Genomic DNA, 19,512 nt, shown 5'->3' with positions numbered 1-19,512 from the left:
CTGAGCAGTACTGCATGTTTTTGTCCTCTTTATTTGGAAATCGTGCTTTCTTTTGGTTTCCTATACTCATCTCTATATTCTTATCTGGTGGGTCAGATGGGGTGATGGTCCAGATCACAGCAGAGAGCATGGATTCCCTGAGACAAGCTTTGCGGGAGATGAAGGATTACACCATAACATGTGGGAAGGCAGATTCTGAGGAGAACCAGGAACATGTCTATGTGCAGTGGGTGGAGGATGACAAGAACTTCAATAAAGGGTAAACTTGCGTTTAAAAATAAGCTTCAGGAGTTGAAATGTCTGAAAAAAAAATATTTTTTGTCCTTAGCAATCAAACATTTTTATGTGGGGTGATTTTGTAAATTCATTTTTTCACTGAGCCTTAAATTTTGTTTTCCTCTTTCTGCTTTTCAACACACAATTATGTTTTTAAATTGAGGCACTGAGCCAAGAGTAAAAATGATCTTCACTTGCAGTTCTTCCTTAAGGCCCCTTTCACACTTAGGGCTCTTTCACGCGGGCGTCCAGATAAGATCCGCCTGACAGTTTTTTAGGCGGATCTGATCGGATGCCCCATTCAGCCCCATGGAGCAGCGGATGTCAGCGGTGACATGTCCGTTGACACCCGCTGCCATCCGCATCCAATCCTGTCTGTGAAATCCGGACGGATGGAAACCCTTTTTTCCATCCGTCCTGGGGATCGGATCGGATGAGAGCAGACAGGCGGTCTGCTCTCATCCTGTTCCCCATAGAGAGCAGCGGGGCTCTGACACCTCCCTCTCTGCACACAGTGCGGAGACGGAGCTGTCATCCGCAGGCTCAGGGGGGATTGGCGGATCGATCCCCGCTGAGCAGAGCACGGTCCGCAACGGAATGCGCACCGTGTGAAAGAGCCTATACAGTCAGTTCAGTTCATCAGTTCAGTCACGTCAAAATGTATCAGTTTTTCATCCGTTTTTTTCATCCGTTTTTTGCATGCCTTTTTTCATCCACTACCAATGCAAAAACGAATGAAAAACGGACCGTTTGTCAGTTTACATCCATTTTACGTTCGATCCATTTTTTTTGACGGATGAAAAATGGGGCATTCTTCCGTTCCAAAAAACGGACATTGACGGAAGTGGATGAAAACAGATGTTAACGGATGATCAGCCGTTATCATACGTTTTTACATAGAGATCCATTGATGTCCGTTTTCCATCTGAAAAACAGACAAACAGACCGTATGTGTGAAAGGGGCCTTAGACATGCTTGAAGCGACTTTGTTTCTATTGTTTGATATTTGTCTGTTTTCGTTGGAGACTAGTATACAGAACATGTTCTATTAGACCCAATTTTTTTTTGCAGAGTTATCAGCCCTATTGATGGAAAATCTTTGGAATCTGTCACCAGCGTCAAAATATCCCACGGCTCAGAGTATAAAGCAAATGGGAAGATTGTTCGCTGGACAGAGGTAGGAATTATCACACCCTGGTTCTCCGTTTAAAGTCACGTTTGTCATATTCTAACACAAAACGTAAAATGAAGGTGGAATTTTATGGCTATGAGCGACAGTAGCTTACCTGTTCGCCCAGTCATCTTCTGGGTTTGGACTCTTGATTGGCTGGGATAACTTTACTTCCACACATGCACATTGGAGTTGCATTATCCCAATGCAAAATGATGCTTAACCACTTGCAGATCCCCCACTGTACATATACTTTGGCAGGACGGATCACGTACCTGATACGTGATCTGACACTTCCGGGTCTGGGATGTGCATGTGCGCCGCCAGCTACCCGCTCCGCTGTGATTAGACACAGCCGGAGCTGATCTGCAGGTACCACGGACTTGATGTCTGCCGGCACCCGACATTGATTAGGCAGCGAGCCAGAACAGCGATCTACCTATGTAAACAAGGCAGATTGCCCTTCTGTCAGTAGGGAAGGCATTGATCCGGTGTTCCTGCAAAGCAGGAACATGAATTAATTTCTTCCCCTAGTAAAAGCACCTCCCACAGAGTGCACAAACACTGGCTAGGCACACAGTTAACCCTTTGATCGCCCCGATGTTTAATACCCTTTTTAGTACTGATCACTGTAGCTCTTTGTGGTATAAAAAAAAAAGATAATTTCTCTTACGTCCTCCGACAGTCGCCGCCTCTAAGTCATCACTATTGGGTATTGACTTCCGCTCCGCAGGAGTAGCTAGGCATAAGACTTAGTCAAAAAGAACAAAGGCATTTGCATATACACACCCCTGGGGGCTGACCCACTGGGTCAATACCCCCCTGCAGTGACCACTCTCAACTCAGTTTCTTTCTGCCTAGCGTCAGGATTATTTTGGCTTCCCTGTGTTGGGGCTACAGTCTCAGCCTATCTGATCTTTTTTATTTGATTTTCTTTTGAAGAGGTCAGTTTTTTCTTGCTTTATTAGCTGTTTATTTTGTCAGCTTAGTTTTAGTCGACTCTTCGGATGAAGATGGATTCATGCAGAGCTGGGATTCGGACTGACCGCCCTGGTTCTCCAGGGCAGAGGGTCAGATGGACCCCCAGCCCGCCATCGAGCGTTCAGCCATGGTTCGCCCTGGCATTATGAACGACCCATCCCTGTTCGCAGCAGGGATGCAGCCCTGAGGTGGCTACCTCAATGGATGCAATGTCCCTGGCTAACGGCATTCCCTGTCAGATGAAGACAGCGGCTTTCCGTTCTGAGAGGCTCCCCACGCCATCTGGTACAGGTAAGTACTTCTGTGTGGGGCCTCTGTCTGGGGTGGCAGTCTGTGTTGCTGTGTGTCCCCCATGTCTGTGCCTGTGTGACTCCCTGATGCGGTCCCTGTGGGGATCGCTTGTACATGCGCTGCGGTGCTGTGTTTTGGGGGTCCCCTTCCCTGTGTCACTTCGGGGTAAAATCGCGCGGTCTGCCATTTTAGATATGGGCAAGCATGTTGGCTTCTCTATGGGCAATACTACATGCTGTTTTTGGCGCCATCCGACGCCATTTTGCGGTCCCAGAACGATCGTTCCGACCGCATGTTTGGCGGCCATTTTGCCGGAGCCTTCCATTCAGTCCTATGGGGCAGCCATTTTCCCTGAGTCATGCAGCTTATAAGTTCAGCCTTCCTCTGACAGCACTTCCTTTTCCTCTGAAGCAGGGACATCGGTGGTAACACTCTGCAGGGCTCTGCAGGCTATCTCTCTCATTACCTTCTGTATTGTCATTTCTGGCTCAGTTTTCTTCTCCTGTTTGGGGGTCTTTTGTCACTGTATCTGCAGCGGTGGGCTGCGCACTCCGCAGCGGTCTTAAAGGGACAGTACCAAATTTATTGCACTGTTATTTCCTCTTGGGCAATGGATTCTCAGGACAGCGAATCCCCCCAGCTCTGGTGAGGGACCCCAGTTCTCCTGTGGCCCCTCTGAGACCTGATTTGGCCGCTGTAGTGGCAACCTTAGTGTCCAATATGGAGATGCTGATGGCTGAACGTGCTGCGAGGAAGAAGCCCAGATTGTCTCTCTCTTCTGATTCAGATGGGGATATGGCTGCTGCGGCGAGCGAGCCCTTTTCAGGGTCTCGCTCATCCTTAGACCCGCTGGGGTCTGAGGGGGTGGCGGAGGTGGATGGGGTTGATACATCCTCCCCAGGGTCGCCCGAGGAGCGCGCGACCATGGATGAATTGATTGTTTCTGTTAGGAAACACTACATTTGGAGGATGAGCCCAGTCCTCTGGGCATTGTGTCCTCATTTGGGACACACAGGACCCGCAAGTCGGCGCAGGTTTTTCCCTGCCCAGCTGAGTTTCATTACACTGTTAAGCGCGTTTTCCTCCAACCTTGGCTGCTCCGGATTTCGGACAGGTGAGTTCTGGAAATCATTCGGTCAGGTTACAAGATCGAATTCCTTTCCCGGCCGGCGGACAGATTTTTTCCCTCAAATCTTCATTTGCCTCCAGGGCGTCTGCAGGACCTGCATCTAGCTGTGCGGGACCTCCTTGCCCAGGGGGTGATTGTCCCGGTGCCTCATCGGGACAGGTTTCGGGGATTTTATTCAAATCTGTTCACTGTGCCCAGGAAGGAGGGCAAAGTATGTCCTATTCTGGACCCAAAAGCGCTGAACCGCTTCGTGCGCGTTCGCACGTTCCGTATGGATTCTCTCCGTTCGGTGGTGGCCTCCCTGAGTCCGGGGGAATTCCTGGCCTCGATAGATATAAAAGATGCGTACCTGCACATCCCCATTTTCGAGGGTCATCAGCGGTACCTTCGGTTTGCTATCGCAGAGGACTACTATCAGTTTGTGGCGTTACCTTTCGGTCTCGCTTCGGCTCCAAGGGTATTTACCAAAGTACTGGCGCCGGTTCTGGGCCTGTTGAGGGCACAGGGTATTGCGGTCTTGGGGTACCTGGACGATCTTCTTCTGAGATCGAGAGTCAGTCAGGACCTGCTGCGCGATCTGTCCACCACGGTGCAGACACTACAGGAGTTCGGATGGACCATCAACGTTCAGAAATCTGCGTTGTCTCCATCGGTTCGTCTTCCCTATCTGGGAATGATTCTGGACTCTGCTCAGGCAAAGGTGTTCTTGCCGGAGGACAAGCTCCGGACCTTGCAGGACGAGATCAGGTCCCTCAGGGACAATCCATCCTCGTCATTCAGGGCCTGTATGCGGGGCCTGGGCTTGATGGTTTCGGCCTCCAAGGCGATACCCTTTGCTCAGTTTCACACGCGGGCACTCCAAGCGGAGATCCTGGCCAGGTGGGACAGACTTCCTCAGTCCCTGGATCTGAGTGTCTCATTGAGTCGTCAGACCAGATTGGCTCTTCTGTGGTGGCTCCAGTCCCCGATGGTGTCGGAAGGCAACTCCTTCCGGTCGGTGTTGTGGACGGTGATTACCACGGATGCCAGCCTGTTGGGCTGGGGTGGAGTCCTGGGCAACCTGTCTGCCCAGGGCACTTGGTCGGAGGAGGAGTCCTCCCTCCCGATAAATGTGCTGGAATTGCGAGCGATAAAACTCTGCCTTTTCCAGTGGTCGGACCGACTTCGGGGCCGTCCTGTTAAGGGTAAAGACGGACAGTACTACCGCGGTGGCTTACATCAACCACCAAGGGGGCACCAGGAGTGCTCGGGCGGTCCGGGAGGTGACCGACATTCTGTCTTGGGCCGAGACTCATGTCCCGGCAATTTCGGCAGTTCACATTCCGGGTGTGGAGAATTGGCAGGCCGACTATCTGAGCCGCCAGACCCTGGACCAGGGGGAATGGTCCCTACACCCGGAGGTCTTCCAAATGCTGTGTGCAAAGTGGGGATCCCCGGACGTGGATCTGTTCGCATCTCGGCTAAACCAAAAGGTGGAAGGGTTCATGGCAAGAACGCGCGATCCTCTGGCAGACGCCTCGGATGCGTTAGTGGCCCCTTGGCATCGGTATCGTCTGATGTATGCCTTTCCTCCGATTCAGTTGTTGTCCAGGTTCCTCTGCAGGTTAGCCTCGGAACCGCACCTGGTGATTCTGGTGGCGCCGGACTGGCCTTGCCGGTCCTGGTACGCCGACGTTGTTCACCTGGCAGTGGCGCCTCTGTGGCGACTGCTAATGCGAAAAGATCTACTGTCTCAGGGACCGATCTTCCATCCTGCTTTACAGTCACTGGCTTTGACGGCCTGGCTGTTGAGATTCAGGTCCTGAGGGACAGGGGTCTCTCCCCTGAGGTTATCCCTACTCTAATCAAGGCTAGGAAAACCTCCTCTGGTAAGATCTATTACCGTACCTGGAAAGCTTATTTCGCCTGGTGTGAGTCCAGGGGGTTCTCCCCTCGCTCGTACTCGGTGTCAAGAGTGTTGGCTTTCCTCCAGTCTGGGGTGGACCAGCGCCTGGCGCTGGCCATGATAAAGGGCCAGGTATCTGCACTGGCTATCCTTTTCCAACGCCCTTTGGCGTCTCATTTCTTGATTCGCACCTTCATTCAAGGTGTGCGACATTTGGCTCCTCCCAGGAAGGAGCCTTTACCTCCATGGGACTTGAACTTGGTTCTGTCCGGGTTACAGAGTGCTCCCTTTGAAAACATCCGGGAGATGTCGTTGCCTCTGCTGTCTAAGAAGGTTGCATTTTTAGTGGCGATCACTTCGGCTCGCAGAGTGTCGGAGCTGGCGGCGTTGTCTTGCTGCTCTCCTTACTTGATAATTCACAAGGATAAGGTGGTCTTGCGACCACCCCCGTCTTTTCTTCCTAAGGTGATCTCTGAGTTCCACCTTAATGAGGACATTGTCCTGCCTTCGTTTTGTACGAAGCCTGAGCATCCTAAGGAGATTGCCTTGCATTTCTTGGATGTTGTCAGGGCGATCAGGGTTTACCTGTCGTCTACGGAATCCTATCGGAAGACTGATTCCCTCTTTGTCCTTCCTGAGGGATCTCGGAAGGGCATGGCTGCGTCTGCTACGACTATTGCCAAATGGATCAGACAGACCATTGAGCAGGCTTATGCTTTGAAGGAACGGGTTCCACCCTTCCCTGTTAAGGCGCACTCTACCAGATCTTGAGTGCGTCCTGGGCCTATTGGCATAGGGCCTCGGTGGCCCAGGTGTGCAAGGCTGCGACTTGGTCGTCGGTGCACACCTTTTCCAAATTCTACAAGGTAGATGTTCTGGCATCAACTGATGCCTCCTTTGGCCGCAAGGTTCTCAGTGCGGCAGTGCCATGAAGGACCCTTGTTTTTGTTATGGGTCCCTGGCTGTTGGTGTTTGCTTTCCTGGGCTGTTGCTCCTTTTGAGCATTTGTTTTCTGTTGCCCAGAAGGTTCTCTTACTGTGCGTGTAAGGTTCCTTTCTCTGATGTGGGTACTGCGTTGCCTTTTCTACGGTTGCGTCTCCCACCCCTCATGTATACACTGCTTTGGGACATCCCAATAGTGATGACTTAAGAGGCGGCGGCGACTGTCGGAGGATGTAAGAGAAAACTGAATTTTTGTAAAATCTTACCTGTAAAATTCCTGTCCTCCGACAGTCGCCGCCCCCGCCCCTCTTTTGGGGTTGTTGTCTTAATTCCTACTGCTATGCTACCAAACTGAGTTGGGAGTGGTCACTGCAGGGGGGTATTAACCCAGTGGGACAGCCCCCAGGGGTGTGTATTTGCAAATACCTTTGTTCTTTTTGACTAAGTCTTATGCCTAGCTACTCCTGCGGAGCGGAAGTCAATACCCAATAGTGATGACTTGGTGGCGGCGGCGACTGTCGGAGGACTCAGAGAAAGGAATTTCTCTATCGCTCATTGACAGACGTAGTCTTCTTGATTCTCAAGAGCTGGGTTATGTTGTCTCCGCAGGAGTAGGACTAGGCAGAAAGACAAAAACGTTCTGGCTCCACCTTAGGGGCAGTCCCTGAGGGTATATCCTCCCTCTCTCTGCTACAGGGAATCAGTTTTTTTCTGTCTAGTCAGGAGTAAGGACCTAAGTTCCTTGCTGGGATCTTTTGGTCCTGGCAAGACTTTTTTTCTTTAAGAAAAAGACATTTTTTAGGTAGTTTTCTCCAGTGTTTTTTTCCTGTGAGATCTTCAAGCAAATGCCGGACTGGGCGACACTTGTGGTCACCCCAGCCGGCCTACGAGCGCGCGCAGACCATGGCATTGCGCTTGGTCGGCCGCGACATATTCAAGTAAGTATGCGGGGCCGGGCGACGGGCTGGATGTTGAGATCCAGTGGTCACCCCGGTTTCTGCCTACGAGCGCGTGCAGACCAGTGCGCTGGGTCGGCCGCGACGGAGTCCCAGTAAAGGGACTGACTTTGCGAGTTAAAAGTCTCGCTTGGACGCCAGGTACCAGAGAGTCGAGGCGTTCACAAACCCCCACCCCGGTGGAGAGGGTATTGTGAAGAGAGGGTGCCTGTCGGTTCGGTATGGTGAGTAAACGTTCCCTTTTTTCCTCATTATGAGGCAGTATATATGATGGGCCCCTCCATATATGGTCAGTATATATCTGATACTTACAAGTCCCCCTTGTAATACAGCATGTGTTTGTGGGAAGTGGACTTGGTTCAAGAGCTAACACTCTACCCAGCAGACTGTAACATTACAGCAGACATAGGAGGTATAATCCTACCTTATGTGCAGTGTATCTCTGTAGATCCATATATCGCCTCTTAGCAGAGTGCAGGTGGATGTGCTGGGAAGACGATATCGGCGGTCCGCCGCCATTTTGCCGTAGACCGAATGCATGTATGTCCTCAGGTCACGCCGGCCGCCATGTTTTTGGAGTCTTATGTCTCTTCTATGGGGGCAGCCATGTTTTGTGAGCCCAGCTACCTCGTGGAGGGCTGGGAACGCCGGAAGGCGTACACAGGGGGCGGAGCCACGCCTTCTGCCCGGGAAAAAGCAAACAGCTCCTTCCAGTCTGTGTAAGACAGACGCTGACTGCAGTTTGTTGGAAACTGCACTGCATCGGTTGGTGAGCCTTGGGGGTCCCTCTCTCTCTCTCTCTGGGATCGAGAAGCAGGTACTCTGAGGGGCGCTATTGCGCTAGGGGGAGACACACAAAAAAAAAAAAAAGAAAAAGTTTTTTTTTTTTTTGTTTTGCTGGCAAAGGTGTCCTGTATTAACATGGACCCTGCCACTCATGTATCTCCTCCGGATCCCCTCGAGGGGTCTGCGGGATCCTCCAGCACCCCATTGACAATTGAATCTTTGTCAGCTATTATGGAAACTTTTGTGTCCCGGGTAGAAGTGGCTTGTCAGGGACAGGGCGCAAGAAAGCGACCCCCGCCTAACCCCTTATTATCTGAAACCTCGGATTCAGACTCTGAGCCTATTTCTGCAGTTGCAGGTACTTCATCTGGTATTGGTGTCTCGGGTCCTGTCTCTTCAGACAGCGAGGAGGATGTTTCGGCATCCGCCATAGCCCGAGAGGAAGCGTTGGTAAACGCACTCATTGTATCTGTTCAAGAGACTTTAAGGTTACAGGGTATTCCATCAGAAATAGCTGAAACTGAGATCCCTTTTGGGACTAAAAAACGCATCAAAGTGGCGAAGGTTTTTCCATTGCCCAAATGTTTTGGCAATCCAATCGAAGAAGAATGGCGTCTGCCAAAACACACTTTTAATATTTCTAAACGCATTGACAGGCGTTATCCGTTTGAGGAAACCCTTATTAAGAAATGGACAGAACCACCTGTGGTGGATTCACCTATTGCTAGATTGAATAAAGCCACGGTTATTCCTTTAGAAGACGCTCCGTCTTTTAAAGATCCAGTGGATCGCAAGATAGAAGCTATGTCTCGCACCATGTTTTCCTTGATTGGATCAGCTTTCAGACCAATAATTGCTATTGGTCTGGTTTCGCAGGCTGTAACTGAATGGACCAAGTGGTTACGCCGGGACTTAGAAGAAGTCCCTCAGGCGGTATCAGATTTGTTGGAACAAATGATACAGGGGTTACAGTTTGTATGTGATGCGGCGTTAGACGCCACTCCATTAATGGCGCGAGCATCAGTCTCAGCAGTGGTTCTCAGGCGTACACTGTGGCTAAAAGGTTGGTTAGCCGACCAAGGTTCCAAAAAAGCATTGGCTAATATCCCCTTTTCAGGAGAGCGTCTATTTGGAGCCAACTTAGATGAGATCATTAAGGATCTCACCGGTGGAAAAAGCACCTTTTTACCGCAAAATTTTAAAGGTAGAGGAACTCGTCAAAGACGAGGGCCTTCTTTTTCTGCTCACAAGAGGTTTTTTCGTCCAGCGGGTGAAAAAACGAAGGCCTCCAAAGCTCCTGCAGGAGGCGTCAGGGGTCGTTGGTCGGGCAAGCAAAAGCCCGCCCCCTCCAGACCTGAAGATAAACCATCCAAAGCCTGAAGGTGCGCCCCCACCCATAACTGGGGTGGGGGGACGTCTTCGCCGGTTCCCGGATCCATGGCTTTCCAGAATCCCGGACAAATGGGTTTGCGAAGTCATAAGGTCAGGGTACAAGATCGAGTTTCGATCTCTCCCACCGGCGCGATTCTTCCCTTCCAATATCCGTCTATCCGCAGATCGTTTAGAAGATCTGCGGAGAGCAGTCACAGATTTACTACAACAAGGAGTGGTAGTCCACGTTCCTTGGACAGAACGGTTTCAAGGGTTTTATTCAAACCTGTTTACAATACCCAGGAAAGAGGGCAAAGTGCGTCCAATTCTGGACTTAAGAGCACTCAATTCTTTTGTCAACATAAGAAGATTCAGAATGGAGTCCATTCGCACGGTAGCAGCCTTCCTGCATCCAGGGGATGTCCTAGCGTCCATAGACATCAAGGACGCCTATCTTCACATTCCCATTTTCGCAGGACATCAGCGTTTTCTACGCTTTTCCGTAGAGGAGAACCACTATCAGTTTGTGGCGTTACCTTTCGGTCTCGCCACGGCTCCGCGGGTCTTCACAAAGGTGTTGGCCCCAATGTTGGCACTTCTGCGCCAAAGAGGTATATCGATTCTAGGTTACCTAGACGATCTTCTGCTTCATGCAGAGTCTCCTCAGACCTTGCTACAAAACATAGAAATTACTATGATTTCTTTACAGGAATTCGGGTGGCTGGTGAACCAGCAAAAGTCATTTCTGGTTCCCACCCAGAGGCTCGAATATCTGGGTCTAATTCTAGACACAGTCAGGACAAGAGTTTTTCTTCCGGTAGGGAAACTCCGAAAGATTCAATCAGCAGTCCAGTTGTTACTGTCCAACAGCTGGTCTTCCCTTAGGACTTGCATGAGGGTTCTGGGGTTGATGGTGGCTTCATTCGAAGCAGTCCCATTTGCCCAGTCCCATACCCGAATTCTACAGCAAGAGATTCTTCTCAGATGGAATCGGAATCCGGAATCCCTGGACAATCAGATACGATTGAGCAAACAGACCAGAGAGTCTCTGGTTTGGTGGCTTCGGTCTCCAATGCTCAGCCAGGGAAAGTCATTACTGCCAATATATTGGACGATAGTGACCACGGATGCCAGTCTATCCGGATGGGGAGGAATTCTTGGTCAGTTATCTGCCCAGAAGAATCCAGGTTACCGATAAATGTATTGGAACTGAGAGCGATCAGACTTTGTCTGATTCACTGGACCGAGCAGCTCCAGGGCAGCCCGGTTCGGATCCAGTCGGACAATGCCACGGCCGTGGCTTATGTCAATCACCAGGGGGGCACCAAGAGTGTCCGAGCGGCCAAAGAAGTGGCTTGCATTCTTCGCTGAGCGGAACGATTTGTTCCAGCAATCTCTGCGGTGTTCATTCCGGGGGTGGAGAATTGGCAGGCAGATTATCTCAGCCGTCAGACCCTGGATCAGGGGGAATGGTCCCTCCATCCAGACGTTTTCCACCAGTTGTGCCTACGGTGGGGCACCCCGGATGTGCATCTGTTGGCATCACGGTTCAACAGGAAAGTTCAGAGATTCGTGGCTCGCTCCCGCGATCCTCTAGCAGAAACCGCATACGCACTGATCGCCCCGTGGGGGCAATACCAGCTAATATATGCCTTCCCTCCTCTCGCGTTACTGCCAAGACTTCTTCGCAGGATAGAGGAGGAAGGAATCCCAGTAATCCTGGTAGCTCCGGACTGGCCTCGTCGAGCTTGGTACGCCGACATGGTCAGACTGGTGGCGGACGTCCCGTGGAGACTTCCTCTCAGGGAGGATCTACTGTCTCAGGGACCGATCTTCCATCCTGCTTTACGATCGCTGGCTTTAACGGCCTGGCTATTGAGACCCAGGTGCTGAAGGACAAAGGTTTGTCAGCTTCAGTTATTCCTACTCTAGTTGAAGCAAGGAAAGCGACTTCCAGAAAGATTTATCATCGCACATGGAAGTCCTACATTGCATGGTGTGAACCTTTGGGGTTCCGTCCTCGGTCTTATTCGATTAGTCGAATATTGGCTTTTCTGCAACAAGGGGTTGAGCAGAAACTGGCCTTGAGTACTATCAACGGTCAGGTCTCAGCATTAGCCATCTTCTCTCAGAAGCCTTTGGCTACTCATTCCTTGGTGCGGAATTTCATCCAGGGGGTGCGACATCTGGCTCCGCCAGTGCACGCGCCGTTACCCCCCTGGGATCTTAATTTAGTGTTGTCGGTTCTTCAGAAACCTCCCTTTGAAGATATTAGGGAGATTCCTCTACCCACGTTGTCCCAGAAGGTGGCCTTCTTGGTGGCTATTACTTCTGCACGCAGGGTGTCAGAACTGGCCGCATTATCTTGTCGTTCACCATATCTGGTGGTTCATAGAGATAAGGTGGTTCTTCGTCCGAATCCATCCTTCCTACCAAAAGTGGTTTCAGAATTTCATCTGAATGAAGAAATTGTATTACCTTCCCTGTGTCCTAAGCCCAGTCATCCTCGGGAGTTTGCTTTACACTCCTTGGATGTGGTCCGGGCGATCAGGGTATACTTGAAAACGACAGACTCGTTTCGCAAGACGGATTCACTTTTTGTGATCCCAGATGGACCCAAAAAGGGGTTGCCTGCATCTGCCGCGACCATTTCCAGATGGATCAGACAGACGGTAGTGCAGGCTTATTCTATTAAGGGTCGGGAGCCCCCGTTCCCTGTTAAGGCGCACTCCACTCGGGCACTTAGTGCATCTTGGGCCTTTCGCCATCAGGCGTCAGTGGTCCAGGTGTGCAAGGCGGCTACCTGGTCGTCGGTGCATACCTTTTCTAAACATTATAAAGTTGATGTAATGGCATCGTCTGATGCCTCATTTGGCCGCAAGGTTTTGCAGGCCGCAATTTGAGGAGACCAGTGGTCTACCTCGAGGGTTTTTTTCCGTTGGAAAATTTTTCTTTAGTCTCATTCTTTGTTTATAATGAGCCTTTAAAACTTCTAGTTTGGCACCGGTTGGGCCTTCTAGATTGGATTTGATTTTGTCAATCCCACCCCTCATTTGTGGCACTGCTTCTGGATGTCCCAGCTCTTGAGAATCAAGAAGACTACGTCTGTCAATGAGCGATAGAGAAAAATGGATTTTTGTAAGAACTTACCATGAAATCCTTTTCTCTTAAGCTCATTGACAGACGTAGTACCCGCCCCTCTATCATTGAGTTGGGTTGGGTTAAATTCTCTGTACTGCTTTAAACAGAACTGATTCCCTGTAGCAGAGAGAGGGAGGATATACCCTCAGGGACTGCCCCTAAGGTGGAGCCAGAACATTTTTGTCTTTCTGCCTAGTCCTACTCCTGCGGAGACAACATAACCCAGCTCTTGAGAATCAAGAAGACTACGTCTGTCAATGAGCTTAAGAGAAAAGGATTTTACGGTAAGTTCTTACAAAAATCCATTTTTTACAGGTAAGATTTTACAAAAATTCCGTTTTTGTTTGGGTACAGCGTTGCACGACAGCGCAATTGTCAGTTAAAATAATGCAGTGCCGTATCAAAAAAAATGGCCTGATCATGAAAGGTTTAAACCTTCCGGAGGTCAAGTGGTTAAACTTTACTGCTCATGTGTAGGTCAGTGTACGCCTTGAAATACAAATGCTACCAAACTTGTATGCTTTAACTGCAGAATGTGCACCTATTGTTTAATGATTGTTGTGATTGCAAGGAGTTTTCAGTTCCCTGGCTGTACTAAATGACAAATATGTCACTATATGGTAATGCTATAGCAGGTCTATTCTCCTAGCCTCTTCCTTTAAACTCCATCTTAAAACAAAATCAAGAGTGAAGAAATACTTTTCTTTTCCTCCTTCTTTCAAGGTCAAGTGACCAATGCTGGGAAATAAACTCCTTGTACCTTGATTATCAGTACTGCTCAGTGAGGATATAACGTTAAAGTGTTATAGTCAGCCATAAGCAAAGCCTTCTTTTGAAGGAGTGATTACTTTTCTGACATTCTCTTCAGCATTGGTTCCAAATGCTTTGTGTTTTTTTTTTTTTTTTTTTTAGGTATTTTTCCTGGAAAGTGAGGAGCAACAGAGCGGCCTTAGTGACCCTGCTGACCATAGCAGATTAACAGAGAATGTGGCCAAAGCCTTTTGTCTGGCATTATGTCCACATTTGAAACTCCTTAAAGAAGATGGAATGACGAGACTGGGACTGCGGGTCACTCTGGACTCTGATCAGGTGATGATATTTTTGTTCTTTGCAAATGTGTAAATTGCTAAAGTCCAGGCTGGTATAAAGGCTATTTCTTCATTGTCCAATCACAGGCTAGGGGCAGGGAGGTGAACCTAGCACTCCTTCTCATCTGTTAAGTTGCACAGGAAATCTTGAACCTTTGGATTATACTGCCACCTACAGGAGAATTGGACACTGGCAAAAAACCGTAGGCCTGCCGAGGGTATAACCCCTTCTACTACTAGAATGCCTCAGTTTTCTGCTTGTGTCCTACAAGGATAGATGTTTTTTTCGTCAGCTTTGCTGTTGTAAAGACTTAACTGATTTTTCTAGCAGTTTTTTTCCCTCACTTTTTCTGCGATCAGTAGTTCTCTACACCACTGCTGGAGGCTTCCCCTCCACTTTGCAGCTATCCAGCACAGTCCTCCTCAGCCTGGTTTTTGGACCTTTTTGCATCTAGACTCCGCTGGACTGGACATTGCAGGGTTAGTCTGGAAGTGACCTTAAGGCATTGGGTTCTGTGTGGACACTTTCCAGGCTCCAAGAAGTGTTTGATCTGCATGTCCTTCAAGGGATAATGCCTCTTCTGACCAGCCCCAGATATTCTCATCCGGGATGTTACTGCTGCTAAGAGAACCCATCTTTCCCAGTAGAAGATGCCTAAGAAATGGACTATGAAGTTATCATCCTCCGCCTGGCTGTTAAAAAATGTTTTTTGTTTCTCCACTCCCTCAACTTCAGCATCAAGGTCTCAAGCTTCAAGATCTCCATCCACTTGCAAAATTTGGCATTCCAAGTCTGCCAGGCCCTCAGATAAGCCTTCTTTGACATAAAGGTGGGGCCTCCGCTTTCTGGAGTAAGGGAACATCTGTTGACTTTTGTAGATCCTTGTGCGTTTTGCATTACAGATGTTTGAGTGCAGAAGGTGGTGTTCCAGGGCTACAAACTTGAGTTTCATTACCTTTCCCCTCCTCACTTCCTCCCTTGAAACCTTCCTATGTCTCCTTATAGACTTGACAGATCTACGTCAGGCTCTCTTGGGCCTTCTGGAACAATGTGTAATAGCTCATGTCCCGCTTGTAGAACAGTTCCGGAGGTTTGCGCCAACTTGTTCACTATCCCATAACAAAAATGGAGCATTCCCCTTAAATGTCTGTCTTTTGAGTTCACAAATTCCAGATGAAATCAACCAGATCTGTCTTTCCCTCCCTTCTTCAGAGAGACTTTTTTTCTTTTGTGGATATTAGGGATGCTTACTTGCATGTCTTCAACTTTCCAGCACACCAGTGTTTTTCTGAGGTTTGCTGCAGGTCCAGTTATTGTGGCCCTGCAACTTGACCTCTTTGGCACCTTGGGAGCTTACTTAAGGTGTCAAGTTTAGATTTGGCCTTGTTGCTCTCACGGCATCCCCATTGTCCAATACTTCAGTTACCACCTGTTTTGAGAACATTCAGTGAAGGCTTTGCCTGACAGCACATCTCTCACTATTCAGATGTTACAGCGGTTTGGGTGAATCCTGAACCTCCAGAAATCGGTACTGGAACCAACTCATTACTTGAAGGATCTGGGTCTTCTCCTGGACATGTCTTAGGCTAGATTAGATTATTTCTTCTCCAGGAAAAGATTCAGACTCTCCAGTCTCAGGTTCAAACACTTCAATCCTGCAAATGTTTTGTCAACTTGCTGTTCACACTGCTCTTAAAAAAGATAGATTTAGACATAAATCCACATTAGGATTGTGCTTTATAGGCTATAGGCTGTTAGGAAGCGATGTGACTTCAACTCACCTCCTGTTTTAACCCCATTTTTGCTGACAAATGTGCCACAGCTGCGTGCATTGCATGCGATTGTGGGGTGTTTGTGGGGCTTCCCCTTTTGCTAGAGTGTGTAGTGTTTAGTGGGCTTGCTGCCCACCGAAAGTGACTTCTTACCTATGAAAGTCTCAGTCTTCCACCTTAACTAGTACATTGTTCTCTGTCCCTTTTGTCTGACTTTGGTACATCAGAAGAAAATTTTTCATTGTTTGGATGTGGTTTTCGGTTGTGCAATGCTACCTCTTTCAGAAAGACTGCTATCCTTTTATCATTCTGAATTGGCCCTCATGGGGCTCCTCAGTTTTTCTTTCCAAGCGTTTTGTTCTTGAATTTCTAGGTGACGCAGACACAGATTGGGTTCATCCGTTTCCTCTTAGGGCTTACTCCACTAGATCTGAGTGCACTTCTTGGGCTTTTCAATATCAGCAAGTTATTCCCAGATCTGTAAGGTTGCCATCTAATCTTCTGTTCACTTTTTCTTTATGGTCTACATGGTGGAGGTTTTTGCCTCATCTGATGACCCACTTCAGGCAGGTCTTTGAGTTGCAGGCAGTCCCATGTTGTAAGTTGGGGTCTGTTAGCAATTGTTTTGCTGTGTTGCCCACCCCTTTTAGATGTCCCAAAGGTTTCAGACAAAAAAAAGTGATTTTTGTCCTCTCCATCAAGCTGCAAAATCCTTTTTCTCCATGGAGGGATACAGGTCCCATGCTCTGCATTTATGATAATTCTAGCTGTACTGTTTTGCTACAAAACTGAGGCACACTGGTAGTAGAGTCCGACGTTAGGCTTGCCTACAGTTTATATGTTTGCTAGTGTCCTATCCTCCTTTTATGTGGCAGTATAACACAAAGGTTTAGGACTTCCTTTGTCCTTCAGTGGACTCCAATAAATGGATTTCAGGGCAAATGCAAAAATCAATTTTCTCTTTGGTCATTGACGGACACAGCTCCTGTCATTCTTGACCATTGGGTTATACTGCCCCCTACAGGAGTAGGACACTAGGCAGAAAACACTTCTGACGACACTCATGGGCTCTACACTTAGAGCGGCGCTCCTGTTTTGTTTTTTTATTCCCAGGGGGTATTCTCCCTCTCCCTGCTATAGTCACTCATTTTTTTTTCTGCCTAGTCAGGAGTAAGGACCTATTTCCTTGCTGGGATCTTTGGTCCTGGCAACATTTTTTAGATAACATTTTTTTTCCCCTGGATTTTCCTGTGAGATCTACTATAAACTGCTAGACTGGACGACGGGCTGGATAATCTATATACAGTGGTCACCTCAGTCTGGCCAGCGAGTGCGCGCAGGCTTCAGCTCTGCGCTAGGTCTGCCGCAACATAGCCCAACTGGACGGGGGCTGGCCCTTCGAGTTGAAACGTCTTGCGAGGTCGCATACAACCTGGCTTCGGCCTGAGTCGCAGCATTCCTCCTGGCCGACAGCCCCCCATTTCGATGGAAAGGAGGATCTGTCTCGAGCAGTGCCCATCTGGTTCCTGGTATGGTGAGCAGCTGTCCCCCCTCTGCCCCTGGAGGGTTTTAGGGTTTTAGGCTTCTCCTTAGGGCTGTCACACCCCCGGGTGCCTTTCCTTCCTGCAGGCACCCCCCTATTTTTGCAGAGTCCCTCAGCCTTCTCCCCCCTCAACATACACTGGGGCTGTTTGGGTGGTCTGGTCACTGACCGGGGATGGGGCCAGGGCGCTAACTGGCGATGGGAGGGACCGGACGATCAACTGTGCTGGATTTTTCTGGGTACTGCTTAGACGCAGGTAACATTTCTAATCCAGTGACAGTTTAAGTATCTTGTATTTTGGTTTGGCTATTGTTGACCTCAGGAATGAACTAATAAAATAATTGTGCAGTGGAATTTAGGGCTTATTTTTTGTTTTACAGGTTGGATACCAAGCAGGAAGCAACGGTCAACCTCTACCTGCTCGTTACACCCATGACTTGGACAGTGCCTTGGTGCCAGTGATTCATGGGGGCACATGCCAGCTGAGTGAGGGCCCAGTAACCATGGAACTCATTTTTTATATCTTGGAGAATATCTCATAGGGATGAAACAAGCATCTCCTCACAAGCTGTCGCCAGCTGAAACATTTGCACTTTAATCATGGAAGATTCATCTTTTTTTTTGCTAACACTTGTACTAGGTCAGAATGCGAGGGGTTGAACAGCAGAACGCTTTAAATCTTCTATGCATAGCCAATGGAAGGTGCCAGACTGCTGATTGGCACTGCATTTCCAAGCCCAGAGATTTTACAAACGCTTGAGGGCGATCTCGGTTGAGGCAAAAGGGAGGAGAAAAAAACTCTTGTAGGTGCAAAAGAGACAAAGAAAATCCTAATTACAATCAGGAATCTCACGTTGACCTCATTGCAACCATTGCTGCAAACTCTTTTGCTTGTGTTATGTTTTACTTGTTCACCTTACTCAAGTTTACACTGTCAAGACCAGCCTGAACCATTTGTCCTGTTTGGTTTGTAACCCCCATGTACAATGCATGGCTAGGAGACACAGCCTGTAACATCAATCTCATAAACCAGCCTGAGCGCATGAAACCAGCTGCCAATTGCCGGCTGAGTCTTCGCTTGCAGGGCCAGCAATATCTTTTTCTTTTATTTTGTACAATTCAAGAGCATACAAGATCTGTCCTTGCTGTAGTCTCATAAGTGTCAGCTTTATCCATCAGCCTACATGGTGGGTGGGTGGGTTGGGGGGGGGGGGGGGGTTGGGGGAGGACACTGTTACAAACAAGAAGCAACTCTAAAAATCATTATGCGTTAAGCAATGTCAGAACTCGTCCAGCCGTTGCTACTGGCGGAAGGTAACACATTACTGTTTACACACTACGTTTGTCTTCAAGACCGCATACTGCAGTCTACAATTCACCTGAGCATTATGCTGTATTTTGCAGCATTTGTTACAACAAAAATGCCATCAGTTTTACTGTGTGTGCCCAATCCGGCTCCCATCTTTTGGCTCAGGTCAGGTGCCAGTTGGGTGGGCCTGACTGCCCTCTACTGTGGGTCCTGGAAGATGTTTACACAGAATCATGTTTGACACAATACACAACATACAACTCTTCCAGAGTGACCATTATTTAACGTTAAGTAATACTTTTTCAGTTTTCTTTTTAATTTATTTACATTAATTCATTGTGATACCATTTGTTTTTGTCAATTTTTTTTTTGTTTTTTTCTGTTCGGTTTCAAGCAAAAATGTTCAGTATCCAGATGTTGAGTCTGTCCCTATTTCCTAAGGATCTCATATGGTGGGTAAATGAGGAAGGGTACCATCAGATAGTGGTTCATACGGCAGGCCTTTTTGTTGTTGATCTAGCTCCCTTCTTCCGTTTAAATCCAAGGCAATTACTGGCAGTGGCCTATTAGGAGGCACCCACATTGAATTGTGCCTTGGAGGAAGGGCATGCCTTAGATCCTGTGTGCTAGACAGGCTTTATTAGCATAATGCCTTTTCTACTTGCTTTCAAGTGTATCTAAAGCCAAAAAGTTTTTGTTTAGTTTTGCATAACATAGGGAAGGGTTAGCTCCCCTGGCAGGCTTTTATTGTGGTCTGTGTCCCTACTGGGGAAATTCATCCTCTCTATTTGTCCTAGTAACCATTGTAGCAGGGACTAAAGAGGTAGAAATCTTCCATTAGGGAAACTTGCTGCTGTTACAACAGGAGTT

The 19,512-nt window shown here is 48.5% G+C and overlaps 1 protein-coding gene across 1 annotated transcript in view; it reads left to right on the top strand.

The window, feature by feature from the left end:
- ZFYVE9 (zinc finger FYVE-type containing 9) overlaps window positions 1-18,526 on the top strand; it is a 176,434-nt gene extending 157,908 nt beyond the window's left edge. The window contains exons 15-18 of the mRNA XM_082264974.1: window positions 97-259; window positions 1,348-1,453; window positions 13,842-14,018; window positions 17,714-18,526. Coding sequence (XP_082121100.1) covers window positions 97-259; window positions 1,348-1,453; window positions 13,842-14,018; window positions 17,714-17,875 — 608 coding nt within the window. The 3' untranslated portion in view covers window positions 17,876-18,526. The remainder of the gene's footprint in view (window positions 1-96; window positions 260-1,347; window positions 1,454-13,841; window positions 14,019-17,713) is intronic.
- The last annotated feature ends 986 nt before the right edge of the window (window positions 18,527-19,512 follow it).

The sequence above is a fragment of the Pelophylax lessonae genome (genome assembly GCF_965119305.1).
Source record: "Pelophylax lessonae genome assembly, chromosome: 8".
Lineage (NCBI taxonomy): Eukaryota > Metazoa > Chordata > Amphibia > Anura > Ranidae > Pelophylax > Pelophylax lessonae.
The sequence above is the reverse complement of the archived record's forward strand: the minus strand, read 5'-3'. Positions and strand labels throughout refer to the sequence as shown.